The sequence below is a fragment of the Ursus arctos genome, unplaced genomic scaffold (genome assembly GCF_023065955.2).
Source record: "Ursus arctos isolate Adak ecotype North America unplaced genomic scaffold, UrsArc2.0 scaffold_18, whole genome shotgun sequence".
Taxonomy (NCBI): domain Eukaryota; kingdom Metazoa; phylum Chordata; class Mammalia; order Carnivora; family Ursidae; genus Ursus; species Ursus arctos.
Genome location: NW_026622852.1, coordinates 60,241,894 through 60,260,673, shown reverse-complemented (window position 1 = coordinate 60,260,673; position 18,780 = coordinate 60,241,894). Strand labels below are relative to the sequence as shown.

Here is an 18,780-nt window from a genome sequence, read left to right as displayed (position 1 = left end):
AACTGGGGGACAGCTACCGCTTGTGCACCTCCAGTCCGCCTCGGGGCCCGGTCAGGGGGCCTCTGCAGGCAGGGCAGTGAAGACCACTCACACCTGGGTCATAGCCTTGTTTATTTGCAAAGAAGGCAAGCCAGGTGACTCCGAGGTCTTCTGCTACGGGGATCCCCCAGGGCACCCAGGAGTCAGTGAAGAGGGGGTACCCCCCTTCACAACTGCTGGGAGGCCAGGACCTCAGGGTTCTCATAGCAGTGGGCCTCCTTGGCAGCGGCCCGAGGGGGGCTGCAGACCCTGCAGGGGCAGCAGCGGCTGACCAGGTGGTCCCAGGGCTCCAGAGAACGGAGCCAGAGTGGGAGCCAGGCCCAGGACCGCAGACGGCGGGGCAGCCAGGCCGGCCGGTGCCGCTGCAGGACGCTGATGAGGGTGATGAGGAGCCCCAGCCCCACCAGGGGTCCCCCGACTGCGGCCAGCACCGTGCTTCCTGCCAGGGAGAGCCCAAAGGCAGCCAGGGGCAACAGCAGGAAGCTGAGCAGCAAATAGGCAACGGCCACCCAGCGGTACTTGGCGGTCAGGTCCCCGAAGCGCTTGGCCAACGGGATAGGCAGCCGCAGGACGGGCACCACGTACCACAGCAGGATGCCAGCCACGTTGAAGAAGAAGTGGATGAGGGCAACCTAGAGGTCCAGAGGGCAGGCGGGGGTTAGGAGCCTGGCGCAATGGCACACAGGTCCCCCGAGGCCACCCAGGACACCTGCTCCTCTTCCTCCTCCTCACCCCCCACCCCCTGCCCCTGCCCCAGCAAAAAGGGTACTAAGTCTGAAGCCTGTTTGGGGTTCGCTTCTTGGCCACAACGAGCCACCTAGAAGGGCAGGTTCCAGCCAGATATGGGTCTGCTTCTCCAGTACCACCCCACTCCCCACCCAACACGCTTCGCGGTTGGGAGCCCAGTCTAGCACCCCGGAGTGGTAACTACATCACCAGTGACCACATGGGTCTGCTCCCCTGGGCCGGCTTAGCTTGCCCACACCTTATGGCTAGTGACCCCACTCCTGCTTATCCGTGAGTGGACTTGGCCACTCAGTCCTGGGCTCTGGCCTGGCTGCTGTGGGGAGGAGGTGCAGGGCCACACGTGCGGGGAACATAGGCCCTCCAGGGGCTGCTGGCCTCGAGGAGTCGGTGTGGAAGGTGCAATCCGGAGGGCTTCCTGGAGGGGATGGACCAGGGCCCTGCACTGAGAAGGTCTGAGTGCACTGAGCAGAAGCAAAAATGCAGGAGGGTGGTAGGGAGGGCTTGTGAGCAGAAGCCCAGCAAGATCTGGGCTTTCAGGAACTGCACCTGTCTGGACACCTAGGCAGGAACTCAAGCCAGGGCAGCGGACCACAGAAAGGGTGACTTAGAGATGGAATTAGCAGGACTGAATGGGACTGGGTGTGGGGCACAGAGCTAGGGAACCAGAGGGAGGTATCCTGGAAGCGGAATTGTGGGCAAGGGCAGCTTGGAGCACCCAGCACAGGTGAGGCAGGGCTTTGGCAGGAAGACGGCAGGTTGTCCAGGTAGGGACCTGTTGGGTTTAGATGGCTGTTGAGGGGAGGGTGCACCCCAGAGGTGGTGGAATAGAGAGGCTGAGGCCCCCAGGGCCAGGATGCCTTGAAGGAATGCAGCTAGCAGCACAGGGGTGGGGGTGGAGGGCAAGGATTCCTCTAGGTCGTTTGGGCAGGGGCTGCCAGAAAGGAAGAGCAGGCACCCCAAGACCCTTGAGATGACCTGGTCCCAGGAGAGGAAGAGTGGGGCTGGAGGTCCAAGAGATGTCCAAAGGATCCCTAGGGTTCGAGGAGGCTGCAGGTCTGATCGGGCAGCCAGTGGTGGGTCCCAGGAGAGTCTGGGCCATGGCCAAGCTGGACGCGGGGCTGTACAGGAAGGAACTGAGCCCAAGGGGAAGGCCCAGGCCAGGGGTGAGAGTGGGACGGGCTGGGGGGCCAGGAGGAGGAAAGGAAGGGTGGTACCTGGAGGGCACTGAGCAGCATGTCCGCAGGACTGGCCAGGGCAGCCAGCAGGGCTGTGGTGGTGGTGCCAATGTTGGAGCCCAGGAAGAGAGGGTATGCCCGCTCCAGGCTGATCACCCCGACCCCTGGGGGAGCCAGGGGTCAGTACCGAGGCCTGAGCTCTTGCCCCCACGGCCCAGAGCCCTGGGCCTGTCCCCCGCGCTCACCCATGAGCGGCACGATGGCCGCTGTGAAGACACTGCTGCTCTGAAGCACAAAGGTCAGGCCGGCGCCCACGAGGACAGCCAGGTAGCCGCTGAGCCAGCCGAACGGGAAGGGGAAGTCTACGGGGGGGGGGGGGGGTTGGGTCATCCTCTGTCCGGCATCCCCCCCAGCCCACGTCCCCGTGTCCCCGGTCTGGCCGCACCAGCATTGATGACCTTCCTCACGGCCTGGGCCACGCGGCCATGCAGCACAGAGTTGAGCAGCTTGACGATGAGCAGGAGGCAGGTGCAGAGCAGGAGCAGGGAGGCCGCCAGCAGGATGAAGCCCGCGGCCAGGTCCGTGAGTGCGGTCCCCACAAACAGGTGGTGGCCTGGGGGCGGGGCAGGGTCGGTGAGCCCAGAGCAGCTCCGGGGGCAGGCGGGGACGGGGACGGGGACGGGGACGGGCCGGGGGGCTGGGGGCCTCACAGGGCAGCTGCTCCAGCACAGTGGAGCTGTTGCTCTCAGGGCAGGGGCCGGAGCCGGTCGATCCGCAGTCGCTGCTGTTCCCCGAAGTCTGGGGAGGCGAGGCAGGGCAGACTCAGGACGGGCTCAGGGCCGGCGGCCTGAGCAGTTCAGCAGGTCAGAGGCTGGGGTCCGAGGCACCTCACCATCACCTCCCTGGTGCCACACCATCGCTTAATGAGGCTGCTGTTGGTGGCGTTCCCCGTGGCACTGCTTGCAATCCTATCAGTGTCCAGCTGGGGGACAGAGGGGTTGTGACCGTGTACCGGACCCTCAGGGCTCACCTGGGACGCAGATGCCCGCAGCCCAGACCACTGTGCCCTCCCCCGCCCAGCGCAGCGCCCCCCCCCCCCCCAGGGCCGTGGCACTCCCAGCCGCGCGGGCACAGAGCCCCCCCCCCCGCCCCCCGGCCGCGGCTGTCCTCACCTGCACGATGAGCTGTGTGAGAGGCTTCGTGAGCACCTTGAGGATGTCGGGCGCTTGCCCCCCGGGCCGCAGGCTGCTGGCGCCCAGAGCCAGGGCGCTGAGCCTCTCCAGCAGGGCCGTGGCGCTCTCCAGTGGCAGCAGGATCAGCACCGTGAGCCAGTTGAAGATGCCGTGTACGGCCGAGCCGCCAAAGGCCCTGCCGCGTGGAGCAGAGTGGTCGGTGGCCTCAGCCGGGGGCTTGCTTGCTGCACCGGCCCTCCCCTCCCCCCACTCACCTCCGAAACTCATCCCGGTTCCCTGACTGTGCCATCGAGACCAGGGTGCTGGTGATGGACGTGCCCACGTTGACGCCCATGATGATGGGCACACACGCCTGGACGGTCAGCACTGTGGGGGCGCTGCATGAGCCTCCCGTACTCTGCCCACCCACCACCAGCCCGGGGGGGCGGGGCACTCACATTTGGAGGCCACCATGCTGACCACGATGGAGGAGGACGTGCTGGAACTCTGTACAAGAACTGTGACCAGCACACCGATGACCAGTCCAGCCACAGGGTTGGACAGCACCACGTTGTCCTTGAAGATGTCTCCAGTCATTTTGCCTATGTCCAGAGAGAGGTGCACTGAGACTGTGCAGGGCTGGCTGCCCGCCCCACCCCGGACCTCTGATCACTCACCGCTCAGCAGCTGGAAGGCCGAGCTGAGGATGTCCAGGGAGCAGATGAAAAGGTAGAGGTTTCCCAGGAGCCCACAGGCCTTGAGGAAGCCAGTGACCACCCGGAGCACCCTTCCGGCCACGCTGAGCTCTGAGGACACAGGGCAGGGTTCTCCTCAGCCAGCCCCCACCTAGCCCTGCCCTGCCTGGCACTCCTCCCAGTCCCCTTCCTCTGTCTCCTTCCAGGGCAGGGACTGGGCCCCCCCTTCTTAGTCCCTGCACAGGGCAGGGCCTGGGTCTGCCTCCTTGTCCCCCAGGGCAGGGTCTGGGTCCCTTCTCTGTTCCTTTGCAGAATGGCCAAGCCAACTGCCCCTGGGACCTCCCTGAAACCTAATGGTTGTTAGGCGGGAGAAGGAGGGGCAGGCTGGGCAGGGGTGACTCTCATCTCCAGACATGACAGGCAGCAGAGCTGAGGGACAAGGATCCGTGGGGTGCTGGTCTGCATGACAGGTTTCTATATGGCCTGTTGAGGCAAACCTCTTTCCTGCTCTCTCTCCCCAAGGACCCTCTCCACACTCAGACCGTGGGGAGTCAGAACCCCATTTGGTCAGTTCCCCAGCACCTCCAGACCTACCTTTCCAGGACTGGCCAGTGTCCTTCAGCTGAGGGAGGGCCCAGGGGTCCATTTCCCCCTCTTCCAAGACTGGGGCAGAACTGGGGGTCCCTGCAGGAGCCAAGGTGAAGTAGGGCCAAGGATTCTCTCAGGTGGGGGCGAGAGGGTGTGGAGGGGACTATGGTAGAGGGGTTTGGGGTAAGAGGCAGGAACAGGAAGCAGAGAGGAAAGGGGACCTCCAGCTTGTCTGGCCCTGACCAGAATTGTCACGAGCCCCTGTGGGCTCTCCAGAAGATGGGCGGGAGCCCCCTCCCCACTTACACAGAGCGACGGATCAGGGGCTGGTTGGGTAGGCAGAGAGGCAGGCTGAGGCCTGGTGCCCTGGGGCTCCTGGTACCTGCATTTCCCAGACTCCGGTCCACCAGGCCAACTGTGTCCAGAGTAAGGGGGGGGACCTGGCCACCCGTGAGGGAATTCGGCATGGATTTCTGGCAGGGACAGACCCAGGCCCAAGCCTGGATCTGCTGGGGGGAAAGGCAGGTCAGACACGTGTCCTCCCCCTGCCCCACCGGGTCCTCCTGGGGTCCTCTAACCCGGGATCTGTCTTCCCTCCCCACCCCCTGCTGGCCTTGGAGACTTCCCGCTTCCTTCGTCTACAGGGGATGGCTACAGTGACCTCAGGCAGTTGTCAGGCGAGCCCAGTCCAGTTTCGGGGGCAGAGTCGAGGGGGCCCTGGCTCCCTGGCTCCCTTGTTGGTCCTGACTGGAAGAAGACTTGGTGGGTGGCCCAGGGCACAGGGTGCCGGGTGCTGGAAGTGCCTAGGAGCAGGGAACCCAGCAACCTTCCTCTCAGGTGTCATCGGGACACTGCAGATGGTCCCAGCTTAGACTTTGGTATTTGATACCAAACGGTGACGTCTCCACTTGATAAGGGCCGCACCCCCAGTGATGGGGGCAGGGCAAGGGGTTTGGGGGCCCCCACCCCCCCCAAGGCTCCTCTCTTCAACCCTCTGTGTCTGGATCCCCTCTCTGGTCTTCTCCCCCAGCTCCCTCCCAGTCCCCGGGGTCCAGGTCCTGGGCAGCTTTCTGTCACCCCTCCCTCCTGTCTTTCGTCTTCGGCTCGGGGAGGCTCAGGGTGGGGCCTAAGCCCTGGGCCAGGAGGTCACCCAGCCCTCGTCCTGGCGTCCCCGGGCCCCCACCTCGTTCTAGAAGCTCCTACCTGTGAGGGTAGTGAGGGGGCACCTGCGGGGAGGAGACACAGGGCGGGAGCAACTGCCGGTCAAAGATCTGCTGAGCGCACACATGACCTGCTGTGTACTGAGCCCCATTAATGTTTACCCAGGAGTCGAGGGCCCTGAGGGGTACCTGTCGTAACCCCAGGTGCCTGCCTTGTGCGGTTCCACTATCACCCTGGGGCAGGTGCTCCAGGCCCCCGGCCCAGCCCTCTTAGAGTGGGGCTTCTCCCTGCACAGGCCCTGAGCCAGGCCAGGGCTCCTTCGTGCAGGACTTCCATGAGTGGATGCCTGTGCGAGGCGACCAGTCACTGCACGCTGCCCGCCCAGGGCAGGATGCTGGTGCTCTGGCTGGTCGGCCTGGAGGCCCCAAGCTCTGCGCACCGTACTGTGGTCGTCCCTACCCCATCAGATGGCGGGAGGGAAGCCCTTTGCACCAGGTGGGTGGGGAGGGCCCTAGTCCCTGAAGTCATCCAGTTCAGATCCGGGTTCAGGGCAGGGCTGGGCCCAGCCATGCTCCCAGCGGGCTCAACCCCAGCAGTGGGCAGGAACGGTGGAGGGTGTTGTACCTCCATCTGCAAGCTGGGGGGGGGGGGGGGGCAGGACCTACCCCCCGGGCCGCCCTGCCGCCCAGCCCACTGCCCACCCCACCTGGACCCGCAGACTCAGCCCGCCCTGTTCACTCCCCCAGGACAATGGTCCTGACTGGCCCCATGGCTGGAGGTGCCTCTTGGGGTCAGCCCCCTTCCTGCTGCCCCTGCTGGGGCATGCTCCTCCCCCTCCCTCTTGGGCCTGGTCTCCCCAGGGGGCCTGCTGGCCACAGCAGCCTGGTCTAGCTGCTGCCCACCAATCGCTGTGTGCCTGGGGGACTTTGCCCCAGAGAACGAGGAGGTTCCTGACTGTCCTCTCAGCAAATTTTCTTGTCCCTCCCTGTCCTGCACCCACTGCCCGGGGCAGGCCCAGCAGTCCCTCCCAGAGGCTCCTGGGTGACCGTGTGACAGCTCCTGTCTGGATGGTGATGGGGATATTGCAGCCTGACTTGGGGGAGTGTCTGTGTCCATAGCCTCCAGCACCTGCTCTGGCCCCTGGGAAGGGTCTGTGTGGTGACCCCTGTGAGGCAGGAGGAAGCTGAGGGCCAGGAAAAGGCCTCGTGTGGGAGTGGCTCTGCGGAGCTGTGCAACCTCAGGCAGGCCCCCACCCTCTCTGGTCCTAGAGCGAGCCCCACCCAGGGTCCTCTCCCCGGACACCTGTCATGGCAGGGACTTTGGGCCTGCAGGAGACCCTCCGGGAACAGTGCCCAGGGCCTAGTTGGTGCTCAGCGCACTTTGTTGAATGAGTGAACTTCACAGGGATGCTTCGCAAGCCAAGGATGAAGGAGGTGGCTCTGTCCCTGCTCTGGCTCTCAACTCTGAGACTTTTTACAGGGAAGGGGAGATGGGTTCCAGCATGACCAGGTACAGACTTGGCCAGGCCCCGACCCTCTGGCCTGCAGCCGGAGACCTATGGAGGCATCCTCTGAGCTGAGTCCAGGCCTGGGCTGGGCTTGCAGGTGACTCTGACAGCAGCACCCTCCCCCTGCACACGGTCAGGCTAGTTTGAGGCCCTGGAATCCTGGCCAAGACAAGCAGGAGGTCACCCGCGTCTCAAAGAGTGTCATAGTACTAGGGGCACAGCCCCCAAGCTCAGGCTGCGGTCTGGGGGAGTCTGTGTAGGGCAGCCGCGGGATGCTCGGCCCTCAGGCTGCTCTGGGCTGCCTGTGCTGCCCTTGGAGGTTCCAAGGTAGAGACATGCGGTGGGCAGCAGCTCCCCTGCCAGGACTCAGACCTCGGGACTGTCAGGGGCGTCCCAGCAGCGGCCGCAGCAGCACCTGGCCTGGGGGAAGTGGGGCTGGGCGCCCAAGGTGGGACAGAGCCTGGCTGGCTGCCGAGTGATGGCAGTGCCGCCTTTGGGGGGCGCAGGGGGCTCCACACGAGACAGCTCCCGCTCAGCCTTCACGGCCAGGAAGGCGGCCAGGTCGAGGTCCAGCATGGCCACCCCTCCACGGGGTGTGGGTGTGCTCTGGCGGCACTGTGGGCAGGGGATCCAGTGCTGCTCGGGAGCCGGAGCGTCCAGCCGCTGCACGCACGCCTGGCAGAAGGTGTGGCCGCAGTAGAGCCGGCGTGGCAGGTGCCCGGCGAGGTCGTAGGCTGAGTAGCAGATGATGCAGTCACCCCGCCGGGACCCAGCGGCTGTCCCCTCCTCGGAGACCTGGGGACTCTCAGGCTGTAGCATCCTGGGGGAGGCGTGCAGGGGAGCTGCAGCCCACCCTGCCTGCCTCTGAGACTATCGTGCATGGTTGGGCCCTGGCAACAGGAGCCTGCCCCAGAGGACAGGGGCCTGGGCCTCTGCAGAGGGTGGGTGGTGGCCGGCAGAGTCTGAGCACAGCCTGGGTTCCTGTGGCTGCCGGGTGGGCAGCAGCCTGTCCCGCTGTTTGGTCCCTCTCCCTGACCCCCCTGCTCAGCTCCAGGCCCCCCCCACTCCCCAGCCTTCCTAAGCCCGAGGACTCTCTTACCTGCATCCGCTCGACTGGGCAGCTATGCCCAGCCAGAGGATGTCCAGGGGCTGGGGGGGACCTAGGGCGCCCTGCGGCTCCCTTCCTGGGGCTCGCATTACTGGCCGAGCACAGACGAGTCAGCAGGGAGGCGGGTGGTGGCTGCAGGCAGGTGTGGGTTCCCCTTTCAGCCACAAAGCACTTGCAACTCGATCCACCAGCACCACCAACCCAGCAGGAGATGAGGCACTCCCGCCCCCTTGCCCGGACCCAGCTCCACCAGTCCCCCAGCCAGGCTCGGCTTCATAGCTCACCAGGGTCCCTCTCCCCGCCCTGGTGAGCCAGGCCCACCTCCACACCACCCCTACTCTCATGCTCCCCCCACTTCGCACTAGGAAAGCCTTCTGGCCTTGACCTGGGGGCTGCTGCTTCAACTCTTAGCTCAAGCATCGCCCCTTCCAGGTAACCTGCCAGGACCCTCCCTGGCTCAGAGCCCGGAGGGTCCTGCTCTTCTGAAGCTCAACCCACAGTGTGCATGTGTCCATGTCGATCTGTCCCGCACCTTCCTCCTGCCTGGTCTGGGTCTGTCGTGCCCCCGTTCAGGGCAGCAGCCAGCCCCACAAGGTCCCAAGGAGGAGCTCAGCACAGGTCTGGAGACCCTCACTCACACACGGGGATTGCCCAGCAGCTCCCTGGGGCTCCCTGGTCACCCCCAGTAGAGGCCACCTCCCCCTTCACATCTGCCTGGCTGTGGCCCCTGGGCCAGCACGGTGACCTTGACTGTGGGCACAGCACAATGGGGTGTGTCAAGAATGGTCAGGATGGGATCGGGACCCTCACTGCTCAGCTGGGAGGAAGCCAAGAACCAGAGGGGCTCCTCCTCAGTCGTAGCACCTGGCAGTCCACAGCCTCCCTGACTGGTCCGACAGGTGTCTGCGGCCGGCCTGGGTGGGGTCATCCTCTGTGGTGGCAGGCCATGGCTCAGGGGCCAGGAAGCTGGCCCACCTGAGGGCCTGCACAGTCAGACCAATGACCTGTCCACCCACGCCCAGAGACAGGGCTTGCCTTGTGGACGGTCACCCTGGGTTAGGGGAGGGCTGGCCCCGGGACCCGTCCAGCCCGCAAGGCCCGCTCAGCTGCCTCTTCCAGCTGTCTCTGCCTGGCCCTGGAAACGGCGGAGTGCCCAGCACGGGTCTTACCATTCAGTCCCCACCCCGGCATCCCAGCCTCACCCCAGCAGTGAGGCGATACCAGCGTTAAGCAGCCTAGCTCCCCACATGCCCCCTCAGGCAGGCACTTTACGCTGCTCAGACAGATGGGAGATCTGTCCTCCGTGGGGCCCACTGGCCAGCTCCTTTCCTGCTCCCTCTTCCAGCAGGTCCAGGCCCTGCAGGCAGGACAGCAGAGGAGCAGCATGGCTTGGGTGCCACACAGCAGACGGTGAGCAACTGACGTTTCACGAGGAACCAGAAAAACCCCCCGGCTGAGGTAGGGCAGTGACTCATGGATGGGCAGGGCCTGGTGCTGGCCGCCAGGGCTCCCACTCCCAGAAACTTGCCAGAGCCAGTCCCTCCCGCCACGGTCCTGCCAACATGACCCTCCTCCTGGAGGCCTTTCCTGGGGCTCCACCCCCGCCCCGGGTTCCATGCATAGTATCCTCCTACTGTCTGACCCACTGCCTGACCTGTCTCCCAGCCTTGGCCTCAGCCCTAGGGAATGCAAGACAGCTTGAACCCAGGCCCGGCTGGGCCAGGGCAGGGGACGCACTCCCATCCCTCTGGACAGACCTGAGGCCTGCAACACCGGGTGCCCTCCCCATTCCTGAATGCCCCACAGAGGCTGAGCCTGTGCTGTTGGCCAGCCCGGGACCCTCCTCAAGGGGGCAGCAGTAAAGAAGAGCAACCACAACAAAGCTCACTCTGCTTTATTGCCTGGGCCATGGGCCTCGAGGGAGGTGGTCGAGGGTGTCTCCAGGGCTGCCATCACGGCAGGTGTCCAGGCTCTCTCGCAAGGGGCTGGAGTTGGGCAGTTGGCCTTCTTGGCAAGTGGGTGCTCCTGTCCAGGGTGGGAAGTGGCCAACGCCCATGACAATGGTCAGTGGCTGCCCCAAATGGGTGGGCAGTGCCATGGCCGCCTGAGCCATGGTGGGGTCCTGCAGCCAGCCCCGCGGCCTGGCAGGGCTGGGCTAGGAGACGACGCAGCAGCAGCTGTGGCAGCGGCAGAAGCGAGGGCAGTGGCAGCAGGAGCAGCAAGGGCAGCAGCAGCAATGGTGGGCGATGTCATCACCACGCCCGATGGGTGGCCGGCCAGCGTAGGTCAGTCCTGCCGGCCGCTGCCCACTACCATAGGGGTTGCCGGGCTGTGGCCGGGCCTGTTGGCCCTGGATCTGGGTGGCCCCCTTGGTCCCCTTGGCGCCCTTGCTCTCTGGGGCCTCCTTGGTGGGCTGCAGGAGCCGGGTGGGCTCTGAGGGGCAGGACTCCGCAGGCAGAGGCTGTGACCCCCAGGAAGAGGAAGCCGCCTCCAGCTGCTGCCCCAGGTCGGGCCGTAGATGAGCCCGGGGGATGCTGACCTGGGCATACGGGTTCTTGACGACCATCTCATGCGGGTCCATGGCCCAGCCTGGCGGGGGCAGGCAGAGGAGACAATATCGGCTCAGGGGAGGGGAACAGCTGCAGCCCAAGAAAGCACCCACCCCGCGGAGAAGCCAGGCCTGTGTGTCCGCGCCTGTGCATGGGGGTGAGCTGAGTGTGAGGGCCAGTGTCTCCCAGCTGCCCTCCCTGCATGGCAGTGCCCCGTGATGGGACTGCGAATGGGCTGGGGAGGCTGTGCCCGTGATTGAGCCCCAGTGCAGGGAAGCCCCTCAGCCCAGGACCCACCTGGAGTGGTGATGGCAGCAGTCTACCCTCTTGTCCTGTGGGCCAGGTCCCGGTGCCTATGAGGTAAGCAACTGGCAGCTAGCTGCCTTTTCCCTCCTGGGGAGGGGCGGGGCCGTGGGGTGGAGCTCAAAGATGGGGTTCCCAGGATCCCAGGAGGCCCTGGCTCGTCCAGCACAGCAGCCACCCACCCTTCCTTCTCTCGTGGGTGGTGGCCCCCACCGGGGCTAAAGGGGCACTGACGGCCTGGGTGACTCAGCCTCCACGCGTCTGGGGCACGTCCGCAGCCCTCCAAAGACCTGCAGTCACCAGGAAGGAGGGCACGAGGTAAGCCTGACGTCAGCCTCAGCTTCCCTGCCTGCGGGGGGTCTGGGGAACCCCGGCTGTCACTGCCGCACCTCGAAGCCTCTGCTTTGAGGCAGAGGACAGAGGTCCTCACTTCGAGCAGAGCCTCTAGCTGGCAGGCAGAGACGAAGGTGTTTGAGCGTGCAGACCGCCTGGAGGTTTGCGTTGTTCAACCCATAAACAGGTCTGATTCACACCCTTTGCCACAAGTGATCTCTCAGTTGGGGATGACCGGGGCTTCATTGGCAAGTGACACTTCTGGCTCATTTCTTTCTTTTTGTTTTCTTTTCATATTTTATTTATTTGAGAGAGAGAGCGCGCACAAGCGGGGTGAGAGGCAGAGGAGAGGCGGACTCCCTGCTGAGCAGGGAGCCCGAGGTGGGGCTCGGTCCCAGGACCCTGAGAGCGGGACCTGAGCTGAAGGCAGACGTTTCACCAATGGAGCCCCCCAGGTGTCCCTTCTGGCTCATTTCCGAAACTGCAGCTTCTCTCTCCTTGGTGGGCTCGGAGACCATGAGTTTCCCACACCACCAGCGTCTCCACCCTCGGAACTCACGCCTCCCCCCACCTTCATCTGTGAGGTGGCCGGTAGCACCTGCCACACAGGGTCGCCGTATTTGGGGTGGCAGTGGCTGCGAGCACCTGGGGCTGGGCCCGGCCCTGGGGATCTTCCCCAGAGCGATCTGGGCAGTAGGGTGGGGCCAGGACCTGCACCCCCAATCCTTGGTGCCCAAGGGAACCCCCAAGGAAGGGCGGGACTAAATCAGACGTGGCCCAGAGGCCAGGGTGACCGGGGTGGCCTGCATGAGGCCAGTCGGACCGGTCCGGACACGAGTTCTACCGATGAGGCTCTGGGTGAGCAGGGAAGTCGGCCTGGGGCCCCGGACCTCGCAGGTGTATGACAGATGCTCATTGCGCAGGCTCAAAAAGCCCCGCCCACTGCCCCAACAGACTCCGCCCCCTGTTGCGAAGCGGCGGCTGGCGCATGCGCGCAACAGGCCTCGGGAGGCCGGTGAGAACTTTATTCCCCAGAAGCCTCCGCGCTCAAAGGTTTCTCTAAAGACCCGGTTCGGGTTCTGCTGGCCTTGGACAGTCCAGAACTCAACCTGGGCCGGTCAGCGCTGACCCGCGGGGTTCCGGCTCAGCGAGCGCGGACTTAGGCGGGCTCGGGGAGGCGCGCCTGCACGGGGCGGGATCTCCTGCCCAGGGGCGGGGCCTCGGGGCAAGGGGTGGGGCCTGGTGGCTGGTGCTTCCTTGGGTGCGCGCCCAGCGGGTCGCTGGGAAGTTGAGCGGAACTGGAGGCCGAGGCTGGGATCCTAGCCCTCCCCTGGCCGGGGCTCTCTGTGTTGCCCCACCTTCACGCCAGGACCCATAAGGCCCTCGACGCCCACCCTGCCGCGCACCTGCTCACCGGCGCCCATCCCTCACCCTCTCTCGCTGAATGGCTTTGGAAACTGAGCCCCAGACACACCAGCCTGAGGTCACACACAGCTGCGAAGTACCCCTATGGCACAGGTTCGCGCCTCGGGTCTGTTTTGCCCGCGTGGGCTTCCTCACCAGGAACAGCGGCCTCTCTGGGCTCTGCTGCCCTGAAGGCCCCCCGGGGGGAAGGCCTATAGCCAGGTGTAGTCGGGCCTGTACAGAGGAGAGGGGCTGTGGCCGGAAGAGGCTGAGATTGTCCAGGGTCAGGCGCAGGGCCCGGTGGTGGTCACACGAATGCTAGCATGCCATGTAGTAGCTGGAGCAGGTCAGGAGGTGGCACCGTGGAGCCCCCCCCTCCCGCAGCTGTGGCCCCTGCCCACTAGCTGTCAACATGTTCTCTGCCTTTTCTCTCACCTGAGGGCTCCCCACAGGCAGAGGGTATATCCCAGGGAATTAGGGGAGCCGGGCTTGAGGAGGAAGCAGAAAGGAATGGGGCCTCTGTGCTGGGTGGGGTCAGGTCAGCACGCAAATATGTGACGGCAGGGCACGTGCTGACCTAATGGGATGCCGGAAAAGGCCACCCCACCCTGGGTGCGTGTCCTCAGTGGGCTGCCCCACTGGCCTGTCCAGTTGTCTGTCTGACCTTCTGCTACACCTTGCCCCACCCATCTGTCCAGCATTCCTGTCCTTGGAGCCTTCTCCCAACTACTGTCCCTCCCTTCCCTCCACTCTTCGGGTATCTTGCTCACCCCTCATGGTCACATCGTCCTCTTCGTTGAGCACAACCTGGGTGCACTCGTGAGCTGGAGGCATGCGCCGTGGGGACAGAGTGGAAGGACAAGCAGAGACCCTGACTCTCTGGGGGGGACATATGGCATTCTCCGGGTGGGGTCCTGGGAACCTGAGACCACCTCTCCACTCCTCTTGCCTTCCTCCCTCTGGCATTGTGAGGCCCCAGGCTTCGGAAAACAGGATTTCCCGTCTAGAATTGGAGGTGGGGGTACTTGACTAGGACCCAGGGTCGGCCAGGCAGGACGCAGGATGGGGGCGTACTGAAAAGGGGCGACGCGGGGGTCCTGATCCACACGCGGCTGGCTCGCTAGGCCAGGCAACCCCGGGAGCGGGCGCCAGGCCCGCGGCGATGGAGGGGCGGCTGAGAGACAGGCCCCGCCCCGCGGACCCCGCGCGGGTCCCCAGACGGGGGGTGGCGCTGCGGGCGCGGGCGGGCGCCGCGCGCACTGCGGTCCCCGCGCCTCCGCCGCAGAGCGCGCCACGCTCCGCACGCACCTGCCGCCGCGCCGCGCTGCCCGGAGCCCCGCGCCCCGCGCCCCTGAGAGCCGCCGTGCCGCTCCATCGCCCGAGGTCGCCGCCGGAGCCTCCGGAGCCTCCGGGCCGAGGCGCGGGCGTCGCATCCGGGCCTGCCTTTGAGACAACCTCTGCGGCGGCGGCGGCGCGCGGCCCGGGGACGCCAGGCTGGGGCAGGTGAGCTCGGGCGGGGCGGGACGGCCGCGGGGTCGCGACTCGCAGCCCCTTCCCACCCGGGCAGGGGTTGGGCCTTGGGGGCGGAGGCTGGGGAGGGGGCTGGGTTCCGAATCCAGCGAGGGTTAGGGTCAGAGGTCGGGCGCCCTGTCTTTTGTGCAGGGTGAGGGTGGGCCCGGGCGCTGCCCTCACACTGTCTCTCACCTGCAGCTCGGGCCTGGTCCAGGCCTCTCCTCTGCTCCCGCCGCCGCCGATCCCGCGGCCTGGGGCCTCCCGCAGCCAGGGCTCAGGCTAGCTGCCTTCCCTGGGCGCCCTGTCCTGGAGCCATGGGGCCCACCTAGCCCCTGCCTGCCCGGATGTCCCTGCTCCGGGACTGCTGACCTCGGCTGCAGGGGGAGCTCCCCCCACACCCCCTCGCCAGCCTCAGCAGCCAGAGACCCTGGGTGAGCCCCTGGGCCAGACCTGCAGCCCAGGACAGCCTCCCATACCCCCCTGCCCCTGCCTCCCTCCTCCTCCCCCACCCCTTCCTCCTCCTCCTAGGACTGGACCAGAGAAGCCACTGTGGCCACTGGGGGGGGCCCTGCCCCCCCAGCTCTCGCCGGCCGCCCCCAGGAGTCCTCGGGGCGGCCGGGGTCCCCACCAGGCCTGGCGGGACCAGGATGCTGCTCCCTCTCCTCCTCCCCGGCCTCACCCGACGCCCCCACCCACCCGAACACCCAGTCTGACTGGAGACAGCCGGATGCCGGTTGACCCTGGGCCCGAGGTGGGCAGTGGCTGGCCAGGCCTCCTCATGTCCTGCCTGAAGGGCCCCCATGTCATCCTCAAGATGGAGGCCATGAAGATTGTTCACCCTGAGAAGTTCCCCGAGCTGCAGGCGGCTGCCCCTTGCTTCCCACCTGCACCGCGGCCCACCCCTGCCCTGGCACCCAAACGCGCCTGGCCCTCAGACACAGAGATCATCGTCAACCAGGCATGTGGGGGGGACGTGCCTGCCTTGGAAGGGGCACCCCGCACCCCTCCCTTGCCGCGACGGCCCCGCAAGGGCAGTGTGGAGCTGGGCTTTCCCCGAGTGGCGCCCGCGGACGAGGTCATCGTGAATCAGTACGTGGTGCGGCCTGGCCCTGCCACCTCGGGCCCCCCCGCCACAGCAGCACCAGCTTCAGGTGAGCCCCTGGAGTGCCCGACCTGCGGGCACACGTACAACGTCACCCAGCGGCGGCCCCGAGTGCTGTCCTGCCTGCACTCTGTGTGTGAGCAGTGCCTGCAGATTCTCTACGAGTCCTGCCCGAAGTACAAGTTCATCTCCTGTCCCACCTGCCGCCGCGAGACGGTGCTCTTCACGGACTACGGCCTGGCTGCGCTCGCCGTCAACACGTCCATTCTGAGCCGCCTGCCACCTGAGGCGCTGACCGCCCCGTCTGGTGGCCAGTGGGGGGGTGAGCCGGAGGGCAGCTGCTACCAGACCTTCCGGCAGTACTGTGGGGCCGCGTGCACCTGCCACGTTCGGAACCCGCTGTCCGCCTGCTCCATCATGTAGCACCCACCTGCTCGCCACTGCCCGCCAGTCCTTGCTCGCCGCTTCTTCAGGGATCCGGCCCTGCCCCGTCGCCTGTTGACCCCTCGCCCACCACAGCTTCTGGTCCCTACCCGTGTGGCATTGTCGCTGCAGCCAGCTCTGCCATTAAAACTCTTTGCCAAAGTTTGCACCTTGTTCCCTGGACTGAAGCCTGCTCTTGTGGCCTGTGCCCAGGGCAGCAGCCCAGACAGGGTCCAGCCTGGAGCCACCAGAGGTAGGCCCAGTGCTGCGCCGGGTCCACTTGCTCTGCTTGCTGGGGCCAGGCGGGGCCAGGCGCACCGCTCAGGAGGGCTGGGCCTGGTTGTGTGTGTGTGTGTGCGCGCGTACGAATGCCCCACACGTCTGTGCAGAGCCAGCCAGCCTCCTGTGTGCGGGCAAAGGGCGGACGTACCCTCTGCACTGGCCACTGGATGTGGGGGCAGCTGGATGGGGGACGTCTCCATCTGTCAGGCTCCTGGTACCCACCGGACCCTCTGAAGTTGTACGGGAATGGCTTTTGAGCCAGTCTGAGCCAGGGTTGAGACAAAGGCTGGCTGAGACCATGGTGGGGACCCAGGGGCCTTCGATCTTGTACTCCACTACCTGGATTTGGGAAGCAAGCTCTGTGGTGGAGGGGGGAGGAGAGGAGGGTTGGGGAGAGCCGCAGGGGGCTGATGAAGGGATAGAGACGACAAGAACACGGTGGCGAGGTCTCAGTAGCAGCTGCTGTGTACTGAGAGCCATTTCTTGTGCTAAGCACAGCACTCAGCCTGTCACCCACAAACCCATGAGGTCGTGCTGATTGTGTCTGTCCTTTAGATAAAGGCCCCAGGCTCAATGACAGGAGGTTACAGGGCACTCGGGCCTCAGGTCAGTGCCGTCCAGCCCCAAGGCCTAGTCATTCAGGGACATGTGCTGGATACCTGGCCACTCGGGCCACCCCCTTGGGTCCTGACCCAGTCAGTGAGGAAACTGTGGCCTGAGCTGGCGCAGCAAGGGCCCCTCCCCTCTGCTGCCCTGACCTTCAAGGAATACGCACTGGCCCTTATCTATAACACGACAGCCTTCTGGGTTCACTTTCACGTCCACTGTGTCCCTCTTGCAGACAGGTTGGTGGGGCCGGGAGAGGGGTGTGAAGACAGCTGTCAGTGTGGGGCCTGGCCGCAGGCCTCCTCCAGCACTGTCCGTGGGCACCAGTAGTTAGCGTCTGGGCGGCAGGGTGGTTTGACGTCTCTGGCTCCTGGGTCGGCCTGGCCCCAGGTCTGGGTCTGGACTAAAGGCTAGTGCCCGGCTCCATCTTGGGCTGCTCAGTTTGGTCCTCAGGCCTCGGGGCCAGCCTGGGTCTCGTGGTCCACCAGTGGCCAGCACCATCTGAGGGCCCCATGGTGCTGGTGGCGGGTGTGATAGACCCTGCTCAGTGGCCGGAGCGGTCCAGCAGCATGAAGAGCAGCCCCAGCAGCATGAGCGGTGCGAAGATGAGCAGCAGGCCCACCAGTTCAAGGGCCAGCAGGCCCAGTAGCGCTAGGCGGCGGGCACAGGGCCCTCGTTCCCGCAAGGCCCAGAGCCGGGTGCCCAGGCAGGGCGGGCAGGGCAGGAAGGGCAGGCAGCCCTGGCCGCCCACGGGCCCCGCCAGGAAGCGCAGCTGGTAGCGATGCTCTAGGGAGGCCCAGGGCCCAGGGCCCCGGCGGGGCGGAGCAGGGGGGGTAGGGGGCCGTGGGCCCTGGGGCCCGTCTGCCTGCAACAGTTCCTCCTGTAGCCGGCAGATCTCCCACTCGAGCATGGGTGTCTTCTGGCGACACAGTGGGCAGCACACCTGGCCCAGGCTGGTGCTGGGGGCTGTGCCCAGCAGCTGGTGCAGGCAGCCCACGCACAGGCCGTGGCCGCAGTTCAGCAGGGCCAGGCGGTGCTCGCAGGGCCCATAGGGCTCTGTGCAAATGGGGCACTCCTCCCCCCCCCACTCCCCTGCCTGCTCCCCAGCCTCATCCTCCCTCCCTTGCCCAGCCCAGGGGCAGGCTGTGGCTGTGGCCCCCAGCAGGGGCTCACTGTCTAGAGCCCCAGCACCCTGGGGGTTCCTAAGAACCCTGCTGTCCAACTCTTCATCTGCCAGCACCTGGAGTGGGGGAGCTAGGCATTCAGGGCCCAGAGAGGCTGAAGGCAGACCGGTGAGTCCAGAGCTAAGGTCACAGGGGCCATGAGTGGGGGCCCTGGGACAGGAGTCCGGGTGGGTGGGCGGGGTCCCCAGGGTGGCGACCAGGGTGGTTGGGGCTGTGAAGGTCAGTGTGGCCCTCTGCGCAGGGGCAGGGTCTGGCACTGACCTCGAAGCGGCCGCAGCCTGGTCCCAGCGCCCAGCTCCTTGCCCCACCCTGGAAAGCCAACGTCGCTTGGGCCCTGGCGCTTGTGCGGGTTCCGGGAGTTTCTTGGGCCCGCGGGTGCCGTCTTCACCGGATCTGCCCCGGCCTGGACGTGGCCACAGCCCACCCCTGAGTTCGCAAGCGACGAACAGACAGACGGACTCCAGGGAGCAGCCTTGTGGGTAGGCCAGCCAGCCTGACTCCTCCTACAGGAATTCCCCTCGGGACCCTGAAGGCCCCTCCCAGGGGCGGGGACAATGGCTGCCCTGCCCTCACCTTCCCTCCCCTGCCGGGACTGCTGCTTTGCGGGCTGGGGAGGAACTGGGGAGGAACGGTCAGTACCCGCCCTTCCTTCCAGGGCCCGCTTAAGACTGCCCCCTGCTTGACAGAGCCAGGGCAGAGCTCGTGCCAAGGGGGCAAAGAGCCGACACACACAGCGGAATCAGACCCCTAAGTGTGGCAGCAAAGATGGCTGAGCAACAGCTTACAGTGCCCACCATGGACGGCTGTCCCCACCCAGACCCATGGTGGGTCACCCAGCCCCCAAGGCACCAAGAGCTGTCCTGAGTGGGTCACCAAGACAGTCATAAGGA

General features: G+C 65.9%; 5 protein-coding genes across 6 annotated transcripts; 1 reads left to right on the top strand and 4 right to left on the bottom strand.

Moving 5' to 3' along the window:
- Positions 1-100: 100 nt before the first annotated feature.
- Positions 101-5,675, bottom strand: SLC34A3 (solute carrier family 34 member 3). Of its 2 annotated transcripts, XM_057313862.1 has the most exons (14): positions 5,620-5,675; positions 5,078-5,219; positions 4,799-4,922; positions 4,423-4,512; positions 3,811-3,939; positions 3,592-3,735; positions 3,409-3,520; positions 3,134-3,329; positions 2,854-2,943; positions 2,672-2,759; positions 2,407-2,574; positions 2,207-2,323; positions 2,001-2,125; positions 101-671 (listed from the first exon to the last, which is right to left on the bottom strand). In XM_057313862.1, exons 3-14 carry the CDS (start codon positions 4,881-4,883, stop codon positions 207-209), a joined length of 1,809 nt encoding a protein of 602 aa, XP_057169845.1. In that variant the 5' UTR covers positions 4,884-4,922; positions 5,078-5,219; positions 5,620-5,675; the 3' UTR covers positions 101-206. The 2 variants fall into 2 exon arrangements, with proteins under 2 accessions (XP_057169845.1, XP_026345692.2); XM_026489907.4 differs by lacking the exon at positions 5,078-5,219 and having other exon boundaries at positions 4,799-4,925; positions 5,620-5,670.
- Positions 5,676-7,450: 1,775 nt separating this feature from the next.
- On the bottom strand, positions 7,451-7,903 carry RNF224 (ring finger protein 224). The gene has a single exon (XM_026489906.2). The coding sequence runs from the start codon at positions 7,901-7,903 to the stop codon at positions 7,451-7,453; it is 453 nt and encodes a 150-aa protein (XP_026345691.1).
- A 2,182-nt stretch (positions 7,904-10,085) lies between these two features.
- Positions 10,086-11,325, bottom strand: CYSRT1 (cysteine rich tail 1). The gene is made up of 2 exons (XM_026489875.3): positions 11,039-11,325; positions 10,086-10,781 (listed from the first exon to the last, which is right to left on the bottom strand). Exon 2 carries the CDS (start codon positions 10,771-10,773, stop codon positions 10,348-10,350), a length of 426 nt encoding a protein of 141 aa, XP_026345660.1. The 5' UTR covers positions 10,774-10,781; positions 11,039-11,325; the 3' UTR covers positions 10,086-10,347.
- A 3,044-nt stretch (positions 11,326-14,369) lies between these two features.
- On the top strand, positions 14,370-15,820 carry RNF208 (ring finger protein 208). Its single transcript, XM_026489892.4, has one exon. It carries the CDS (start codon positions 15,021-15,023, stop codon positions 15,816-15,818), a length of 798 nt encoding a protein of 265 aa, XP_026345677.1. The 5' UTR covers positions 14,370-15,020; the 3' UTR covers positions 15,819-15,820.
- On the bottom strand, positions 14,952-18,687 carry LOC113248406 (uncharacterized). Its single transcript, XM_048223026.2, has 2 exons — positions 18,676-18,687; positions 14,952-18,393 (listed from the first exon to the last, which is right to left on the bottom strand). The coding sequence occupies exons 1-2, from the start codon at positions 18,685-18,687 to the stop codon at positions 17,251-17,253; spliced, it is 1,155 nt and encodes a 384-aa protein (XP_048078983.1). The 3' UTR covers positions 14,952-17,250.
- Between the last annotated feature and the right edge of the window lie 93 nt (positions 18,688-18,780).

Bases quoted from the DNA above. Each gene is read 5' to 3' on its own strand.
- SLC34A3 (XM_057313862.1), bottom strand. From the start codon at position 4,883: ATGCCGAATTCCCTCACGGGTGGCCAGGTCCCCCCCCTTACTCTGGAC. The intron at 3,736-3,810 runs GTGAGTGATCAG...CTCTGGACATAG, and splicing joins GGCCTTCCAGCTGCTGAGCG to GCAAAATGACTGGAGACATC. The intron at 672-2,000 runs GTACCACCCTTC...CTGGACCTCTAG, and splicing joins TGCTGCTCAGTGCCCTCCAG to GTTGCCCTCATCCACTTCTT.
- RNF224 (XM_026489906.2), bottom strand. From the start codon at position 7,903: ATGCTACAGCCTGAGAGTCCCCAGGTCTCCGAGGAGGGGACAGCCGCT.
- CYSRT1 (XM_026489875.3), bottom strand. From the start codon at position 10,773: ATGGACCCGCATGAGATGGTCGTCAAGAACCCGTATGCCCAGGTCAGC.
- RNF208 (XM_026489892.4), top strand. From the start codon at position 15,021: ATGCCGGTTGACCCTGGGCCCGAGGTGGGCAGTGGCTGGCCAGGCCTC.